The 19,182-nt window shown below is 39.5% G+C and overlaps 1 protein-coding gene across 1 annotated transcript in view; it reads right to left on the reverse strand.

Annotated features, from left to right (window-relative positions):
* SamDC (S-adenosylmethionine decarboxylase) overlaps positions 1-19,182 on the reverse strand; it is a 123,708-nt gene that overhangs the window by 42,026 nt on the left and 62,500 nt on the right. Inside the window, exons 5-6 of the mRNA XM_053771031.2 lie at positions 18,863-18,983; positions 12,415-12,535 (exon numbers count right to left, since the gene is read on the reverse strand). Of these exons, the coding sequence (XP_053627006.1) occupies positions 12,415-12,535; positions 18,863-18,983 (242 nt within the window). The remainder of the gene's footprint in view (positions 1-12,414; positions 12,536-18,862; positions 18,984-19,182) is intronic.

Raw genomic sequence — 19,182 nt, forward strand, 5'->3', positions numbered from 1 at the left:
TTCAGCCACCACCCCCGGAATCCGAAAGGTGGCTTCCAGAGATACACCCGTCGCCCAAAAGACACCCAAAGCTACTCCGGGATACCGGAGAGGGATCGGGACATCCCTAGGCAATCCAGATTCCACGGCAAACTACGCCACCGCCAAGAAACCTCAACGGAATGGGATGGACCCCGGTGTCCTGTCCCCTACCTAGGAACTAGCGCGCCTGTGGGAGAAATCACGAAGGCTAAAAAGAGGAAGGGCAAAAGGGAGGGGTGAGGAGGAGGAGGAGGAATGGAAAAAGGGGAGGATGGGATAGGGGAGGGGAGAATGGGGGGTAATTAGGTTCGGTCTGAGGAAGAAGACCGACAGGGCTAATTCCTCAGACCAAGAGCCTCTTCACCACGCCAAGGAGCCCCCCTTGAAGAGGAGGGCTCCCATTATCATTTACACCTGGCACCCCAGACTTACCTACCACACCCTCTCTAAAAGTTTCTCCTACTTTAGCATTCAGGTCCCCTACCACAATTACTCTCTCACTTGGTTCAAAGGCTCCTATACATTCACTTAACATCTCCCAAAATCTCTCTCTCTCCTCTGCATTCCTCTCTTCTCCAGGTGCATACACGCTTATTATGACCCACTTCTCGCATCCAACCTTTACTTTAATCCACATAATTCTTGAATTTACACATTCATATTCTCTTTTCTCCTTCCATAACTGATCATTCAACATTACTGCTACCCCTTCCTTTGCTCTAACTCTCTCAGATACTCCAGATTTAATCCCATTTATTTCCCCCCACCGAAACTCCCCTACCCCCTTCAGCTTTGTTTCGCTTAGGGCCAGGACATCCAACTTCTTTTCATTCATAACATCAGCAATCATCTGTTTCTTGTCATCCGCACTACATCCACGCACATTTAAGCATCCCAGTTTTATAAAGTTTTTCTTCTTCTCTTTTTTAGTAAATGTCTACAGGAGAAGGGGTTACTAGCCCATTGCTCCCGGCATTTTAGTCGCCTCATACGACACGCATGGCTTACGGAGGAAAGATTCTTTTCCACTTCCCCATGGACAATAGAAGAAATAAAGAGGAACAAGAGCTATTTAGAAAAAGGAGAAAAACCTAGATGTATGTATATATATATGCATGTGCGTGTCTGTGAAGTGTGACCAAGTGTAAGTAGGAGTAGCAAGATATCCTTGTTATCTAGCGTGTTTATGAGACAGAAAAAGAAACCAGCAATCCTACCATCATGCAAAACAGTTACAGGTTTCTGTTTCACAGTCATCTGGCAGGACGGTAGTACTTCCCTGGGTGGTTGCTGTCTACCAACTTTGTTGCCCTCATTTATTCTGGGACTTGACTCATCCTCCCGAGATCCATCTTCCAGCTCCCATGTAACGCAATATACAGGTCCGCCATCACAAATCTGGCAATCAGTTATTCGGTTCCTCCAGTTACAGTGGACCCCCACATAACGATTACCTCCGAATGCGACCAATTATGTAAGTATATTTATGTAAGTATATGTATATTTAAGTGCGTTTGTATGTGTATGTTTGGGGGTCTGAAATGGACTAATCTACTTCACAATATTTCTTATGGGAACAAATTCGACCAGTACTGACACCTGAACATACTTCTGGAGTGAAAAAATATCGTTAACCGGGGGTCCACTGTATTTGGCACTAATTTCGGCTGGCATAATTTCAAATTTCAAGGGTCGCCACACCAACCTGCTGGTACTGTTTGGTGGCGCTACTTGCTGCATAAGTCATTCTAATTTCTTTTTCTCCATTTATTGTTATAACCTGATTACTTTTAGAGCTAGCCATGGTTCCAATGAATAAAAGAAATGCTTTTTGCTGTGTAAAGCACCTACACAGTACATTGTCCATTAAAGATAAGGTGGCTTTGAAGCCACTGTCAGTTGCTATGAGCTCAGTCTCGTAATGCAGGAGAATATGCTTTATTATTACGCTAATATCAACACTAAAGCTTACTGCCTATCACAGTTGCTCTAATATGACATAATAAACCATATAAATAATATAAAACGTGTTAAATACTCCAGAATGAATAATATTTGGCGTAATACCGAGCAGTTCGACGGAGGTATGACGAGGATACAAGATACACGCACCATTCTCCTATCCCTGTCTTTGGGCTTATATTAGAGAAAACGGAGTGTAGCACAGGGCTAACTGTGATATACACTCGTACTGCACCATAAACCTGAAACAAAAAAGCTATTTTCTCTAAACAGGTTACCACACATAGCAGCATATGTGTAGAGAACCTAGGATAACCCAAAAATGTCAGACAATGTGGCTTATTTCTAGTACCTGGCTTGGGTTAGCCATATATGATTTTTGGTAAATATTCGATTCCCAGCCAGGGTAGAAACATTGGGCGTGTCTCTTTACACCTGTTGTCTATGTTCACCCATCAGTAAATGGGTACCTGGGTGTTAGTCGACTGGTGTGGGTATCCTGGGACACTGACCAAATTTGCTTGAAATACTCTGCATAAGAAGCGGCTTTCTATATAGTAGTATGTCACTGATGTAAGTTATGTCTGTATCCCATGTACATGTACAAGTAGTAAATTATTATTATTATTGTTATTTTCTCATTTGTTTGTTGGGTTATCTTATTGAAACTTGGGCAATGTATGATGGAAAGATACTTTTTAATGTACACCAAAAATGAAAGAAATCAGACCATAAATAGCAGAGTTCACTTCTCAGCCATTAGCGGCCGCTTAGCGGTATATTTTTGTATGGTTCTTATGGTTATATTCTCGTTTTTTCGGTCTCATTTGATAGAATGGAAGATATATTACAGAAATAGATATGATTGTGATTGCTTTCATGATGGAAAGTACCTTGAAATTGCGCTCACAGTAGCAGAAAATTTCTATTCTTTAGCGAGTAAACAAATGACGTCACCGTCCAATACCTGTGCGCCTGCCAGTCCAAATTCCAATACGCAGTCAAGAATAGGTTGACATTATTTATACAATTATTACAATAATGAAGTAGTCTGCATAACAGTAAATCTTCTATTTTTTGTGTGAATAAAAATTCCAAATGGTAAGCAAGAGTAATATAAGAGGGGCCTGGACTAATGAACAGAGAAAAATGTTATTTTAGTGCCAGGAATGTCTGCATTGTCTATTCTGGACCCTATTTTGAAATTGGCATCTGTGAAATTGGCCAAATTGCCAATTTCTGACCACTTTATTGGGTAGTTGAAATAGGTGAATGGGCAGTTTCTTGTACCCAGTCGACAGACTAGAAGTAAGTTTATTCAGGCACTATACACAAATACAGTTACATAGATTATTATACATAGCAGTGTATGTATAGAGAACCTAGGATAACCCAAAAAAAGTCAGATAAAGTGACTTATTTCCAGTACCTGGCTTGGGCTTGCCATGATTTTTGGTAAATATTGTTTTTTCTCAGTTGTTTGTTGAGCTATCTCATTGAAACCTGGGCAATGTATGATGGAAAGATGCTTCTTAACGTACACCAAAAATAAAAAAAGACAGACGATAAATAAGGGAGTTCACTTCTCAGCCATTAGCCACCTCTTTGTGATACATTTTTGTACGTTTTTTAAGGTTGTATTTTCGTTTTTTTTGGTCTCATTTGACAGAATGGAAGATATATTACAGAAATAGATATGATTGCTTTCATGATGAAAAGTACCTTGAAATTGAGCTCAAATTAGCGGAAATATTCGATTTTTGCCGATGTTCAATGAACTTTGTGTAAGTCAAGTTGGTTAATTTTATTAAGTGTATTCTAACCTAACCACTCTGTAATCCGGCAAACTCAGTAATCCGGCACACTACAGGTCCCACTGATGCCGGATTTGTGATGGAGGACCTGTACTTGCTATACTACCTTTTCTTCTAATTTGACCTCAGAAAGTTCATTCCTTACTTCTACAGTGGACCCTCGACCAGCGATATTAATCCGTTCCTGAGAGCTCATCGTTAATCGAAATAATCGTTAATCAAGTTAATTTTCCCCATAAGAAATAATGGAAATCAAATCAATCCGTTCCCGACACCCTAAAGTATTGAAAAAAAAAAATTTTACCACATGAAATATTAATTTTAATACACACAAACTGAAGAAGACATGCACAATTACTACTATACTAAGAATAGAATACATGACACTTACCTTTATTGAAAATCTGGTGATGATTGATAGGATGGGAGGAAGGGAGAGTGTGGATCTTCTTATTGTTTAGAAGGGGAATCCACTTCCATTAGGACTTGAAGTAGCAACTCTTTTTCTGGGGTTACTTCCCTTGTTCTTTTAATGCCACTAGGACCAGCTTGAGTCACTGGACTTCTGTCGCACAACATATCTGTCAATAGAGGCCTGTACCTCCCGTTCCTTTATGACATTTCTAAAGTGTTTCACAACATTGTCAGTGTACAGGTTGCCAACACGGCTTGCAGTAGCTGTGTCAGGGTGATTTTCATCCATAAAGGTTTGTACTTTAAGCCACATTGTACAGATTTCCTTAATCTTAGAAGTAGGCAACTTCTTCAATTTCTCTATCCCCTCCTCCGAAGCAGTTTCCTCAGGTCTGGCCTCATGCTGATGAAGATGATCTAGCAGCTCATCAGTGGTTAGTTCTTCATTGTCCTCCTCCACCAACTCTTCCACATCCTCCCCACTAACCTCCAACCCCAAGGACTTCCCTAGTGCCACCATGGATTCCTCAACTGGCATAGGATTCTCAGGGTTAGCCTCAAACCCTTCAAAATCTCTTTTGTCTACACATTCTGGCCACAGTTTTTTCCAAGCAGAGTTCAAGGTCCTCTTAGTCACTTCCTCCCAAGCCTTACCTATAATGTTTACACAATTGAGGATGAAGTGATCTTTCCAAAACTCTCTTAGAGTCAGTTGAGTTTCTGAGGTCACTACAAAGCACCTTTCAAACATAGCTTTTGTGTACAGTTTCTTGAAGTTGGAAATGACCTGCTGGTCCATGGGCTGCAGGAGAGGAGTGGTATTAGGAGGCAAAAACTTCGCCTTAATGAAGCTCATTTCTGCAGAAAGTCGCTCTGCCACATCTGAAGGATGACCAGGAGCATTGTCTAATACCAGGAGGCACTTCAGGTCTAATTTCTTTTCAGTTAGGTAATTTTTCACAGTGGGGGCAAATGCATGGTGTAACCAGTCATAGAAAAAGTCCCTAGTGACCCATGCCTTACTGTTTGCCCTCCACAGCACACACAAATTAGCCTTGAGGACATTGTTTTTCCTGAACACTCTGGGAGTTTCAGAGTGATACACCAATAAAGGCTTCACTTTGCAATCACCACTAGCATTGGCGCACATCAACAGAGTAAGCCTGTCTTTCATAGGCTTATGTCCTGGGAGTGCCTTTTCCTCCTGAGTAATGTAGGTCCTGCTTGGCGTTTTCTTCCAAAACAGGCCTGTTTCGTCACAATTAAACACTTGTTCAGGTTTCAGTCCTTCACTGTCTATGTACTCCTTGAATTCCTTCACATATTTTTCAGCCGCTTTTTGGTCTGAACTGGCAGCCTCACCATGCCTTATCACATTATGAATGCCACTACGCTTCTTAAATCTCTCAAACCAACCTTTGCTGGCCTTAAATTCACTCACATCACTAGTTGCTGGCATTTTTTTAATTAAATCGTCATGCAACTTCCTACCCGTTTCACATATGATCGCTAGAGAGATGCTATCTCCTGCTATCTGTTTTTCGTTTATCCACACCAATAAGAGTCTCTCAACATCTTCTATCACTTGCGATTTCAGTTTCGAAAACATAGTTGCACCTTTGGCAAGAACAGCTTCCTTGATTGCCGTTTTCTTGCCCACAATAGCAGCGATGGTTGATTGGGGTTTACTATACAACCTGACCAGCTCGGAGATACGCACTCCACTCTCATACTTAGCAATGATCTCTTTCTTCATCTCCATAGTAATTCTCACCCTTTTTGCTGTAGGGTTGGCACTAGAAGCTTTCTTGGGGCTCATGGTGACTTATTTTGCAGGTGCAATCACCACAAAGGCTGTGATAATATGAAATGTTCCAATTGTATGTTTGGAAGCGACTGCGGTGGCTGGCTGGCTTGTAAACACTGGCACCCATGGGACAAGTGAGGCGCGCTCAGGCTAAAGTGGACGCGCCTCGAACGGAACGAATAGCGTTGGTCGGGTTTTTTAGCGCTAGTTGAGGCAAAATTTTTGCGATAAAATGTATCGCTAGTCGGATTTATCGTTAATCGATGCCATCGTTGGTCGAGGGTCCACTGTACTTCTTACTGCCATTTTTGTTTTACTTTATGCATTCACATTTAACTTATTTCAAATGCATTTTCAAACTTCTGTACCATCCTCTATATTTTCTCTTTTTCAGATCTCCCAATGGCAACTGTGATAATTCCCCACAATTTTTTAGCTTTTAAAGACCACATCACTTCCTACAATAATAAGCATGTGTAAGCTCATGAAACATCCTGCAACACTACACATTCTTGCTAATATGTATAAGCTCATTAAACAACCAAAAGAATCACATTCTTACCAACACATGTGTAAGCTCATTAACCCTTTCAGGGTTGGTGCTGTACTAGTGCGGCTTTTACACCAGGGTTGGTGCCGTACTAGTATGCATAAATTCTAGCGCCTTCAAGTCGAGCGAGAGAAAGCTGGTAGGCCTACATGTGAAAGAATGGGTCTATGTGGTCAGTGTGCACAGTATAAAAAAAATCCTGCAGCACACAGTGCATAACGAGAAAAAAAATCCGACTGTTTTCGTTTTAAAACATCAACTTTGCAGTGTATTTTCGTATGCTATTTTTGGTTGTATTCTAGTTTTCCTGGTCTCATTTTATAGAATGGAAGATATATTACAAAAATTGAGATGATTTTGGTTGGTTTCACAATAAAAAGTGCCTTGAAATTGAGCTCAAAGTAGCAGAAATGTTCGATTTCTGCCATAGTTCAAAAGTAAACAAATCATGCCATGCGTCCAATACACGTCAACTGGTGAGTCTAATATTGTTTCACAAGTGCGCCGATATTATTTATACCATTTCTACACTAATGCAGTAGTCTGCATAACAGTAAATCTTCTGTTTTTTGTGAGAATAAAAATTCAAAGTGGAAAGCAAAAGAAATGTAACAGAGGCCTGGGGACATGACTAATGAACAGATGAAATGTTATTTTAGTGCCAAGAATGTCTGTCTTGTTTATTCTGGACCCTATTTGGAAACTGGCATCTTTTGAAATTTGTGTGAAATTGGCAAAATTGACAATTTCTGACCACTTTATTGGATAGTTGAAATAGGTAAATGGGTGGTTTCTTCTACTCATTCGATAGAAAAAATCGAGTTCTAGTGAAATAGTTATGAGTTTTGTCAACTGGTACATTGGAATTGGCCGAAAATAGGGCTCAAAGTGGGCGAAATCACCGATGTGTAAACATCGTCGAGACCGCTAGCTTCGCAAGAGCATAATTCCCTAAGTTTTCCATTAAATTTCATACTTTTGGTGTCATTATGGTCAGGAAAAGATTCTCTATGATTTCATAAGATTTTTTTTTTTTCCGAAAATTTTCCGACCCTGAGAACAAGTTTAGGAGAGGGCCTGCCGACCCTGAAAGGGTTAATTAACCCTATGAGGGTCTAGACCACCAACCCAAAAATTCCCCACAGTGTCCAAGAATTTAAAAAAAAAAAAAATTCTTATGAAATGACAGAGAATCTTTTTCTGATGTAATAAAACAAAGTACTAAACTGTACTAAATTTGATAAAAAAAACTGACACAATTACACTTGCGAATTTTGCTGTGAGTGATATTTAAGCATCAGAGATTGTTGCCCAATATGAGTCCTATTTTCAGCCAATTACAGTGAACCCCCCAACTTACGAAAGCTTCATCTAACGGTAAAATCGACTTACGAAGCGTTTCAGCATAAAAAATTCCCCCCGACGTACAACAAAAACTCGACTTACATCAATTGTCCAGAACTCGTCTACACGTCCCTCTGGCCTGAGTGCAACTTAGCTGCCCTGCCTTCAGTTAGTGTGCCAATGTTTACAAGCCAGTGCGGTCGTTCCCACGCATACATTCGGTACATTTTGTATTATTCCAGTGATTTTAGTGCTTGTAACTGCTAAATAAACCACCATGAGCCCAAAAAAAGCTTCTAGTGCCAACCCTGTGGTAAAAAGGGGTGAAAATTACAATTGAAATGAAGAAAGAGATAATCACAAAATATGAGAGTGGAGTGAGTGTCTCCGAGCTGGCCAAGTTGTACAACAAACTGCAATCAACCATCGCTACTATCTTGGCCAACAAAAAGGCAATCAAGGAAGCTGTTGTTGGAAAAGGTGCAAGTATCTTTTCAAAACAAATACTCGAAGATGTTGAGAGACTGTTATTGGTGTGGATAAACGAAAAAAAAATATCAGGAGATAGCATCACTCAAGCGATCACATGTGAAAAAGCAAGGAAGTTGCATGATGATTTAATTAAAAAAATGCCTGCAACTAGTGGTGGTGTGAGTGAATTTAAGGACAGCAAAGGGTGGTTTGAGAGATTTAAGAATTGTAGTGGCATACACAGTGAGATAAGGCATGGTGAGGCTGCCAGTTTGGACAAAACAGCGGCTGAAAAATATGTGCAGAAATTCCAGGGGTACATAGAGGCTGAAGGATTGCAACCCCAACAAGTGTTTAATTGTGATGAAACAGGCCTGTTTTGGAAGAAAATGCTAAACAGGACCTACATTACACAGGATGAAAAAGGACTCCCAGGACACAAGCCTATGAGGGACAGGGTTACTTTAATGTTGTGTAGTAATGCTAGTGTGGATTGCAGAGTGAAGCCTCTACTCGTGTATCACTCTGAAACTCCCAGAGTGTTCAGGAAAAACAATGTCACCAAGGCTAACTTGTGTGTGATGTGGAGGGCAAACAGTAAGGCATGGGTCACTAGGAACATTTTCTATGACTGGTTTTACCATGTGTTTGACCCCACTGTGAAAAATTACCTCCTGGAAAATAAACTGGACCTTAAGTGCCTCCCAGCATTAGACAATGCTCCTGCTCATCCTTCAGACTTGCCAGAGTGAATTTTGGGGGAGTTGAGTTTTATTAAAGTGAAGTTTTTGCCTCCTAATACCACTCCTCTCCTCCAGCCCATTGACCAGCAGGTCATTTCAAATTTCAAAAAACTGTACAACAAAGCAATGTTTCAAAAGTGCTTTGAAGTGACCTCAGACACTCAACTGACCCTAAGAGAGTTTTGGAAAGATTGCATAAACCTTATAGGTAAGGCTTGGGAGGGAGTGACTAACAGGACCTTGAACTCTGTTTGGAGGAAAATGTGGCCAAAATGTGTAGAAGAGAGGGATTTTGAAGGGTTTGGGGCTAACCCTCAGGAGCCTATGCCAGTTGTGGAATCTGTTGTGGCATTGGGAAAGTCCATGGGGTTGGAGATTAGTGGGGAGGATGTGGAAGAGTTGGAGGACGACGATGAAGAACTAACCACTGATGAGCTGCAAGAGCATCTGCAACAGCAAGAAGCCACAACTGAGGAAACTGCTTCAGACAAGGGGAGAGAGAAATTGAGGAAGTTGCCTACTTCAATGATTAAGGAAATGTGTACAATATGGACAAAGGCGCAAATCTTTATGGAGGAAAATCACCCTGACACAGCTATTGCAAGCCGTGTTGGTGACTTTTGACAATGACAATGTTGTGAACCACTTTAGGAAAATCTTGAAGGAACATGAGATACAGAGCTCTATGGACAGATTTTTGGTGCGACAGAGGTCCAGTGACTCTCAAGTTGTTCCCAGTGGCATGAAAAGAAGAAGGGAAGTAACCCCGGAAAAGGACTTGCTACCAAAAGTCCTTATGGAAGGGGATTCCTCTTCCAAAACATAATAAGCCTCCATCTCTCCTCCTCCTCTCATCTCATCACTACATCTTCAATAAAGATAAGTGTCATTTATTTTTCATTTAGTACAGTACGTATATTGTGCATGTATCCTACTTTTTGTGTGTTGGAAAATGTGTATTTCATGTGGCAAAAAATTATTTTTTCATACTTTTGGGTGTCTGGAATGGATTAATTGGATTTCCGTTATTTCTTATGGGGCAAATTAATTCAACTTTCAATAATTTCATCTAACTATGAGCTCTCTGGAACGGATTAATATCGTACATTAATATTGTACATTGTTCCAATAGACCAAATTCTTAGCTATTTCACTAGTACGTGTTCCATTTTATCTATTGAGCACAAGAAATTACCCAATGAAGTATTTCAACTACCCAATACAGTGACTGGAATTTGGTTATTTGGCCAATTTCACACAAAGTTCAAAATATTCTAATTTCAAAATACAGTCCAGAATAAACAATGCAGGGATTCCTGGCACTAAAATAACATTTCCTCTGTTTACTACTTACGTTTCCAGGCTTTACAGATGAATTCCATTTTTATTTTTTATTCATATAAAGAATTTTTATTTGCACCAAAAATTAGAAGATTTACTGTTAAGCAATATTGTAATAATTGTATAAATAATATCAGTGCACTCATGAACTCACATTAGACTCACCAGCTGATGTATAGTGGATGTGTGATGTGATCTGTTTACTCCTGAACATCGGTAAAAATCAAACATTTCAGCAAATTTGAGCTCAAATTCAAGCTATTTTCAGTACCAAAATCAAGTAAAAAGATCTCTGTTTCCATAATATATTTTCCATTCTATCAAATGAGACCAAGAAACCGTGAATACAACTCTAAAAACCATACCAAAATACACCGCAAAGTTGCTGTTTTAATCCAAAAATATGGTTGCATTTTTTTCATTATGCACTGCATGCTGCAGGATTTGTTTTATATGAACACTTACCACATAAGATGCATTCTCTCATATCCATGCCCAAATTTACCACTCGCAGTTCATCTGAGTGAGCTGAGCTCATGACGTAGTACTGTGGCTTGAACCCTGGCTTCAAAGTCGTAGAACTACGGGACAGACCCCTCAAAGGGTTAAGCAACCAGTAACACATCACACATTCTAACCATGACATGTCTAAGCTACACAATCTTACTGCTTGTAAGCTCATTAAACAACCAGTAACATCACATGTTCTTTCAACTAACATTACACACTCCTGCCAACACATCATTAACCCTTTCAGGGTCAAGACCCCCCCATCCTGAACTCGCTTTCAGTCGAATTAAAAAAAAAAAAATACATTTTCTTATGAAATGATACAGAATCTTTTCCCGATGGTAATGACACCAAAAGTATGAAATTTGATCGAAAACTTACGGAGCTATACTCTCACGAAGTTAGCAGTCTTGGTGATGTTTACGCATAAGCGATTTAGCCCACTTTGAGCCCTATTTTCAGCCAATTCCAATGTTCCAGTTGACTAAAATTATGGCTTTTTCACTAGAGCTACATTTGTTCTATCGAATGAGTACAACAAACCGCCCATTTACTGATTTCAACTACCGAATGAAGTGGTCAAAAATTGGCGATCTGGCCAATTTCACACAAATTTCAAAAGATGCCAATTTCAAAATAGGGTCCAGAATAAACAAGACAGACATTCCTGGCACTAAAATAACATTTTTCTCTGTTCATTAGTCATGTCTCCAGGCCCCTCTTATATTACTCTTGCTTTCCATTTTGAAATTTTATTCTCACAAAAAACAGAAGATTTACTGCTATGCAGACTACTACATTATTGTAAAAATAATAAAAATAACATCAGCGCACTTGTGAAGGAATATTAGACTCACTAGTTGACATGTATTGGACACATGGCATGATTTGTTTACTCCTGAACATTGGCAAAAATCGAACATTTCTGCTACTTTGAGCTCAATTTTAAGGTACTTTTCATTGTGAAATCAATCAACATCATCTCTATTTCTGTAACATATCTTCCATTCTATCAAATGAGACCAAGAAAAGAAGAATACAACCATAAATACCATACGAAAATACACTGTAAAGTCGCTGTTCTAAATTAAAAACATGGTTGGAATTTTTTCTTCTCATTATGCACTGCGTGCTGCAGGATTTTTTTATACTGCACACACTGACCATGCAGACCCATTCTTTCATATGCAGGCCTATCAGCTTTCTTCCAGTCGATTTGAAGGCGCTAGAATTTCATGTACAAGTACAGCACTGACCCTGAAAGGGTTAATAAATATCCCATAAACTTTAAATGCACATGAGCATTCATAAGTTTTAATAATTATCATTGATTATTATTATTAAAACAAAAAACTAAGTGCTAAACCCACAAGGGTCATACAGCACTGCTTAACATCTTTGAACTTTTTCACATTTTAAGATTTGAACATGACTGACCTTGGTGGCTTCAGCAGCAGTTGCACATACATCCTTGTAGAACCACTTCATCTTCTCAGGATCCAGGTCCATCATCAGCACCTCCAGTGTTTCATCAGGTTCCCGGTGTGTCTTCCCAACTCTGTCAAATTCAGATTGCTGTTGATTTGAATTACACTACAAATTGAAAAAAAAAATGCCATAAATTACTTTTTTAATAAATTACTATTAATTGACTTTTTTAATAATTACAAAATTCCACATTTATCAGTGGAATAGGTTAAAAAGGTTCTAGAAACAAGATATTTATAAATCCTATATGTATAATGTAAGAAAATGTGTATTCTACATGGAAAGTTATGTCATCGAATGCAAAACAAATGAATGGTTGAAGTCTGGACCACCAACTGCAAGCAGGGCCATGCAGCCTCAAGAGTGACCTCACCCATATTTGGGTCAAACTCTGCACTATGCTCAATGAAACTTAGATGAAGACATGTGTTATTGCTAATAATGTCAGAAGAGGACAGTATTTTCTTCTTTGCTTCATGACTGTGCCAGAGGTAGAGCAGCCATGAAGTAGAGAACAAAACACTGTCCTCTTCTAACATTGTTATCCATCCAATACACAATCATGCGAGTCCCATATTTTAGCACTGAGATCAGCCCACAGGAAGCTTTCTTACCCATTTGCAAAACGACCGTTAAAAAACATCTTATCTCCCTAACACACCCTATCATCAGCTAACCAAATGAAAACCACCTAATTCTCTTAGTATCATGAACACATTCAAAACAATACAGTGGACCCCCGCATAACGATTACCTCCGAATGCGACCAATTATGTAAGTGTATTTATGTAAGTGCGTTTGTACGTGTATGTTTGGGGGTCTGAAATGGACTAATCTACTTCACAATATTCCTTATGGGAACAAATTCGGTCAGTACTGGCACCTGAACATACTTCTGGAGTGAAAAAATATCGTTAACCGGGGGTCCACTGTATAGTCTTATTTTCATTATCTGTAATTTCCCCTAATTTACACAAACATCCACCCAAATGACTGTAAACATAAAATTCCGAATATAGCTAATGCCTCTTAAATCTTAAGTTAGTACTAAGTTTGCCAAAGATACTCTTCCAATATATGAGCTTTAATAGAAACAGTGTATCATGCCAGGACAAATCCAATCCCATTACTAAATTTACCATTTGCAATATTATTATATGTTTTGTACTACTGCACTATTATAAATCTAATTATGTATGTACCTAATTATGTATCTAATAATGTATGTTAAAATGTACTGCACCATAACCTATATCAATATAGAGTAAAAATTAGTATTAGTCTGCCCGAAATGCCTAGCCATGCTAGTGCCCTTCTTTGTGTGGTTTACCACACACACTGTAAGCTTTACAAGGAAAACTTTTTTATTTTCATTTCCAAAGTCTAGATTTTACCCATCTGTTGCCATGTTGCAAAGATCAAAAGTCTGTCCTGTAGCTGATGTCATTACCATCCATGTAGACTGTATTTAGAAAAATTGACATTCAGAGTTTGATGCTCATGTGGGTCCTTTTGTGGAGTACAGGAAAAAAATCTGAACACTGCATTTGTATAAATTATGTATTCGAGTTTGCTAGAGAGAGAGGGAAAGGAACCTCTAATTCTTAACTTTTGACCAACTAATGAGAATTAGCCCAGTCACATCTATTACTGAACCCCTGTACAAAAATTGGTCTTATCTCGGTAGGCAGTGCAACTCCCCCCCCAAATAAAAAGCAAGGGCACCATGAATACACTAAGAGACAACACAATAAGTGGAAGGAGCCCAAGATTATTCAACTACCTCCCAACATACATAAGGGTTATTACCAATAGACCCCTGGCTGTCTTAAGAGGGAGCTCGACATGCGCCTAAAGTCAGTTCTCGGCTAACCGGGCTGTAGTTCATACGTCAGTTTGCACATGGCCAGTAGTAACAGTCTGGTTAATCAGGCCCTGATCCACCACAAGGCCTGGTCATGGTCGGGGCCATTGACCCCTGCAACACCCTCTAGGTATACTCCAGGTATCTGTCATTATTCAACTCACTCCTTTTCTTTATCACTCTTTTAGTGAAGAGATGTTTTTTAATATCACTGACTTAGTTGGCTGCGAGATTTCAAAGCATGTTTCCTTGTTCATTTTGCATCTGATACAAAACCTAACTTTGTCTACAAATGCCCCATAGTAATTGTTTTTTGAACACAACGTCAGTCTCCCACCGAGGTAGGGTGACCTGAAAAAGTAGGAAATTTATAAAGGAAAATGGTTTACTAGCCCCTTGCTCCTGGCATTTTAGTCGCCTCTTACAACACACATGGATTACAGACAAAGAAGTCTTGTCCACTTCCCCATGGAGCCATAGTATTTTATATACAGTAAATGATTTACAAACCAACAGTTGATGGATGAGACTTGTGCAACATTTGGGTATCTTCACTGTGGAAACATTTCACCAGTCAGTGGCTTCCTCACTCCAGTACAGAGAAGAATACTATTTTGTATGTTGTGATCATATCCTCATTTGTGCTTCATTCCTACAGTGACTTAACCCTTTGAGGGTTTCGGACGTACTAGTACGGCTTACACGCAGGGGTTTTTGACGTACTAGTACGCATAAATTCTAGTGCCGTCAAATCTCGCGGGAAAAGGCTGGTAGGCCTAGATGTGAGAGAATGGGTCTGTGTGGTCGGTGTGCGTGGTAGAAAAAAAATCTGGGACCCAGTGGTGCATTGTGGGAACGCCATCTTAGTAAACAATGTCCACCATGCCTCGCGGTAAGAAGCTCCTCACTCCTCGGCGAATTGGGACACTTTTGTTCCCCAGTGACAGTTCTAATACAGATGGATGTGCCAGTGAAGATGAGTTTCAAGGTTTTGGTGAGGGTTTGACCGAAACTAATGACCATAATATCGGTAATAGTAAGGAAAACTCAGACGACCCTCAGCCTTCCACCTCTGGCGCTGGGCCATCTTGTTCACGTTCAGTTGTACCAGAATCAAAGAGGAAACTCCTATTTTCCCAAATCCCAGACTCAGATGAGAGCATTTGTGATGATAGTGATAGTGAATATGAACTACAAGCTCTTCAAACTAGTTCCAGTAGTGATAGTGAAGTGCAATATTCCCCAGTGAAGCGTCAGTATATACGACGATATATGCACTCTGGTAGTGTGCCATATGCTATTCCAAGGGGAAGGAGTACATCTCGGAGTACATCCCGTGGCTGTACAACAGGAACAGACAAGTGAAAATGACGTTGATACTGTTGCAATTGGGATGGAAAATGTGCGTGGTGGTAGTGGTGCCGGCGGTGAGGCACCAGCAGTGGGCCATGCTGCCACCCACGCCGCTGCCTCAGCTGATCTACAACAAAGGCCACCATCCCCCACCCACCCACTACACCAGCCTCCACAACCACAACCTCCACAACCACAGCCTCCACAACCACAACCACCTGTCATTGTCCAGTACCCACCAGCAGACCGCACCTGGGATTGGCAGGAAGCTGTCAATTTTGTTCCAAATCCCCACCAGTTTGATGACAGCCAAAGTGGAATACGGCCATCTTGTACACTTGGGAAAAATGCCACTGAACTGGAATGTTTCGAGTTATTCTTTGACGAACCCCTGATGGAAAGTATTGTCATGGAAAGCAACACATACTACGAGTACACCATGGCAAACACATTACTCTCACCAAAATCACGTCTACACCAGTGGAAGGAGGCAACTGTGTCTGAGATGTATCTTTTCTTTGCCACAATAATGCTTAAGCCACATGTGTATAAGCACAAAGTGAAAATCATACTGGTCAACAGACCGCCTGATTGCAACCCCAGGTTTCAGTGATATAATGCCAGTGAATCGATTTGTGCTAATGTTACATATGCTTCACTTCTCAGACAAAACCAGGCCTGACAGAAACGACAGGTTATGTAAGATTAGGAATGTGTTTGTGTATCTGAAGGAGAAATTCAGTACGCATTTTTATCCCTTCAGGAAGCTTATAATTGACGAGTCTTTGATTCTGTTCAAAGGAAGACTCTCTTTCAAGCAGTACATACCAAGCAAGAGGAAACGCTTTGGTATAAAGTTGTTTGTGCTTTGTGATTGTTACAGTGGTCTGGTATTGGATATTATTGTGTGCACTGGAAGTTATACATTGCAAAATACCAGGAAGTTACTGGGCATCTCTGGTGATGTGGTTAGAACAATGATAGAACCATACCTTGGTAAGGGGCATATATTATATACAGATAACTGGTACACAAGCCCCTCACTCAGTGTTTTTTTGCAAGTGAACATGACAGATGTGTGTGGCACAGTGCGTGCAAATCGGGAACATATGCCCAGGTTTGATGCTGGCACTCGTAGAGGTGAGGTGCAGGCATTTGCTGCCAATGACATCATGGCATTTCGGTGGCATGACAAACGAGATGTCACACTGTTGTCATCAGTTCACCCTAATGAAATGGCAGACAGTGGCAGGCAGCATAGAGAGAGCAATGAACCCATTCTAAAACCTGCAGCTGTGATTGATTACACCTTCACCATGCATTCAGTGGACAAATGTGACATGCAGATTGGGTTTGCTGATTGTGTTTGCAAGAGTTATAAGTGGTACATCAAACTCTTTTTCCATCTTCTGGACATTTCCATGCTCAATGCTTATAATATGTATAAGATGAAGACCAGAAACAAACCACAGTACGGTGAATTCTGTTTGTCTGTCATCAGACAAATAGTATTCAAGTACCAAGGAAGAACACCTGCAATTGACCGCCCACCAAATTATCAACAACTACCTGCTCGTCTGAAGCATGGTGATCACTTCCTAGTAAAACTGCCTGCTACTGCTTTCAAGAAAAAGGCTCAGAAGAGGTGTTACGTATGTGCACATACAAACGCCCACAACAACGCAGAGACACTCGTTTTATGTGTGAGGAATGTAAAACACCACTGTGCATGACACCATGTTTCAAAGAGTTCCAGAGGCTGCAGAACTTCTAGAAACATTCCCTGTGACTGTATATGTGTATATAAAATATAGAAAAATAGTAATAAACAACATTTCATATCGTTTATTTGTGTAAATATTTTCTATAAACAAAATAATGACAACAGTGTTTAGGCCCTTATTGTGTAGTATTGAAAAATAAATAACTTACAAAATACTGATCATATTGGTCTCAGAGGCCATAAAAGTTGCTCAGAAAAAGAAAAATTGAAAAATAATTGAAAATAGTACATAAAATAGTAAATAGAAAAATACCGGGTGACGGCAGTCGGTGATGTTACCAGATGTTGTTCAATTTTGGCAAACTTCACGCCTCCATATCTTGGTAAGTATTGATGGTAAAATTTTTTTGTTTAGCCTATAATGTTTAGAAAAAAAAACTTTTTTCATAAGAATTTTTTTTTTTTTTTTTTTTTGAAATTTGGCCGACCCTGAGAACGAGTCTCTGAGAGGGCCTGTCGACCCCTCAAAGGGTTAAAGACCTAGTTCTTTCATCACAGCTAGATTCCCTCAATTCAGGCATTAGTCTTAGTGCAGTCATTACATTTTCTGAAGCGTCACTGTATTTTACTGTATTTTCACACTGTTATGTCATACCTTTGATATATACCTTTGAAGAGTTTCGAGTGTTTCACTGCTCTCGGAGCCTGGCCATTCTTGTGTTTGGAAGCTTAGCCTGTGCTACATTTATTCTGTTTATGCACACTACATGGAACAGGTACTGGACAATATTTAATCCCAGGTCTTTTTCTTTAACCATTTCCCTAAACATCACCTCATACCATCTCCATTTCATCTAAATGGTACTTTGTCTTTAGCATCTTTTTTTTCCTTCTCACAGTTTGACAAATCTGCATCTGCTTAATCCTAATAACCATTTATTGGACCATTCTTGAACTCAATTTAAATCTCAGTGCAGTATTTTTTTTCCAACCTCTTTATTGTGTGTGTGAGGTCATTACCACAGTTTTCTTGCTTATTGCAAAACAAGCATCAGCAACTGTTGTAAAGTTTTCCTTGGCAAACTGTTAGTTTTAAACTGGTATGAGAGGGAAGGATTTGGAGACATGGTTACCTTTCTGTTTTTTAAATAACACAGCAAATAATGTATGCCATTGTTGTCACATATATTCCAGTTCTAGGAGTGTAATAATGTACTCAGTACTTTACTATTAATGAAACTGTCATTCACAGAAATGATGTATAGAGATAACATGAATATGAAGAAAAATAATAAGATACAAAACAAATGCGTCTAAATGAAGACAGTAACTGAAGTGCTACTAAAGAAATCTCTTTAGTTAAAATTTCATATGGCTTCCAAAGTCAATAACACAAGCAGACATTATCAACTCATATACTGTAGAAAATTGAAAACCGTTGAAGAATTCCAGTATACCTATTATGAGGGAGGTTATGGCGGGCTGCATTAGGACGGTATCGTTGACGACCTGGTGATACAGTATACAGATACCAACAATCAGCTCGGTTCACACTCCCCATGCAATATGCTCGGCCACCTATAGAAACGAAAATTAAAAATATGCTGTATACCTACAAAATATATATGCACATTACAATGAAATACTTAAATATGAATAACAACAAGAAGTAATAAAACCATAAAATTAAACATTAATGCCTGTCTTAAGGAATAAAATTGAGAATGCTAAATACAAACTTTGAAAGTACTGCACTGAATATAAATATTGGTCCATT

Source organism: Cherax quadricarinatus, chromosome 5 (genome assembly GCF_038502225.1).
Source record: "Cherax quadricarinatus isolate ZL_2023a chromosome 5, ASM3850222v1, whole genome shotgun sequence".
In the NCBI taxonomy this organism is placed as follows: domain Eukaryota; kingdom Metazoa; phylum Arthropoda; class Malacostraca; order Decapoda; family Parastacidae; genus Cherax; species Cherax quadricarinatus.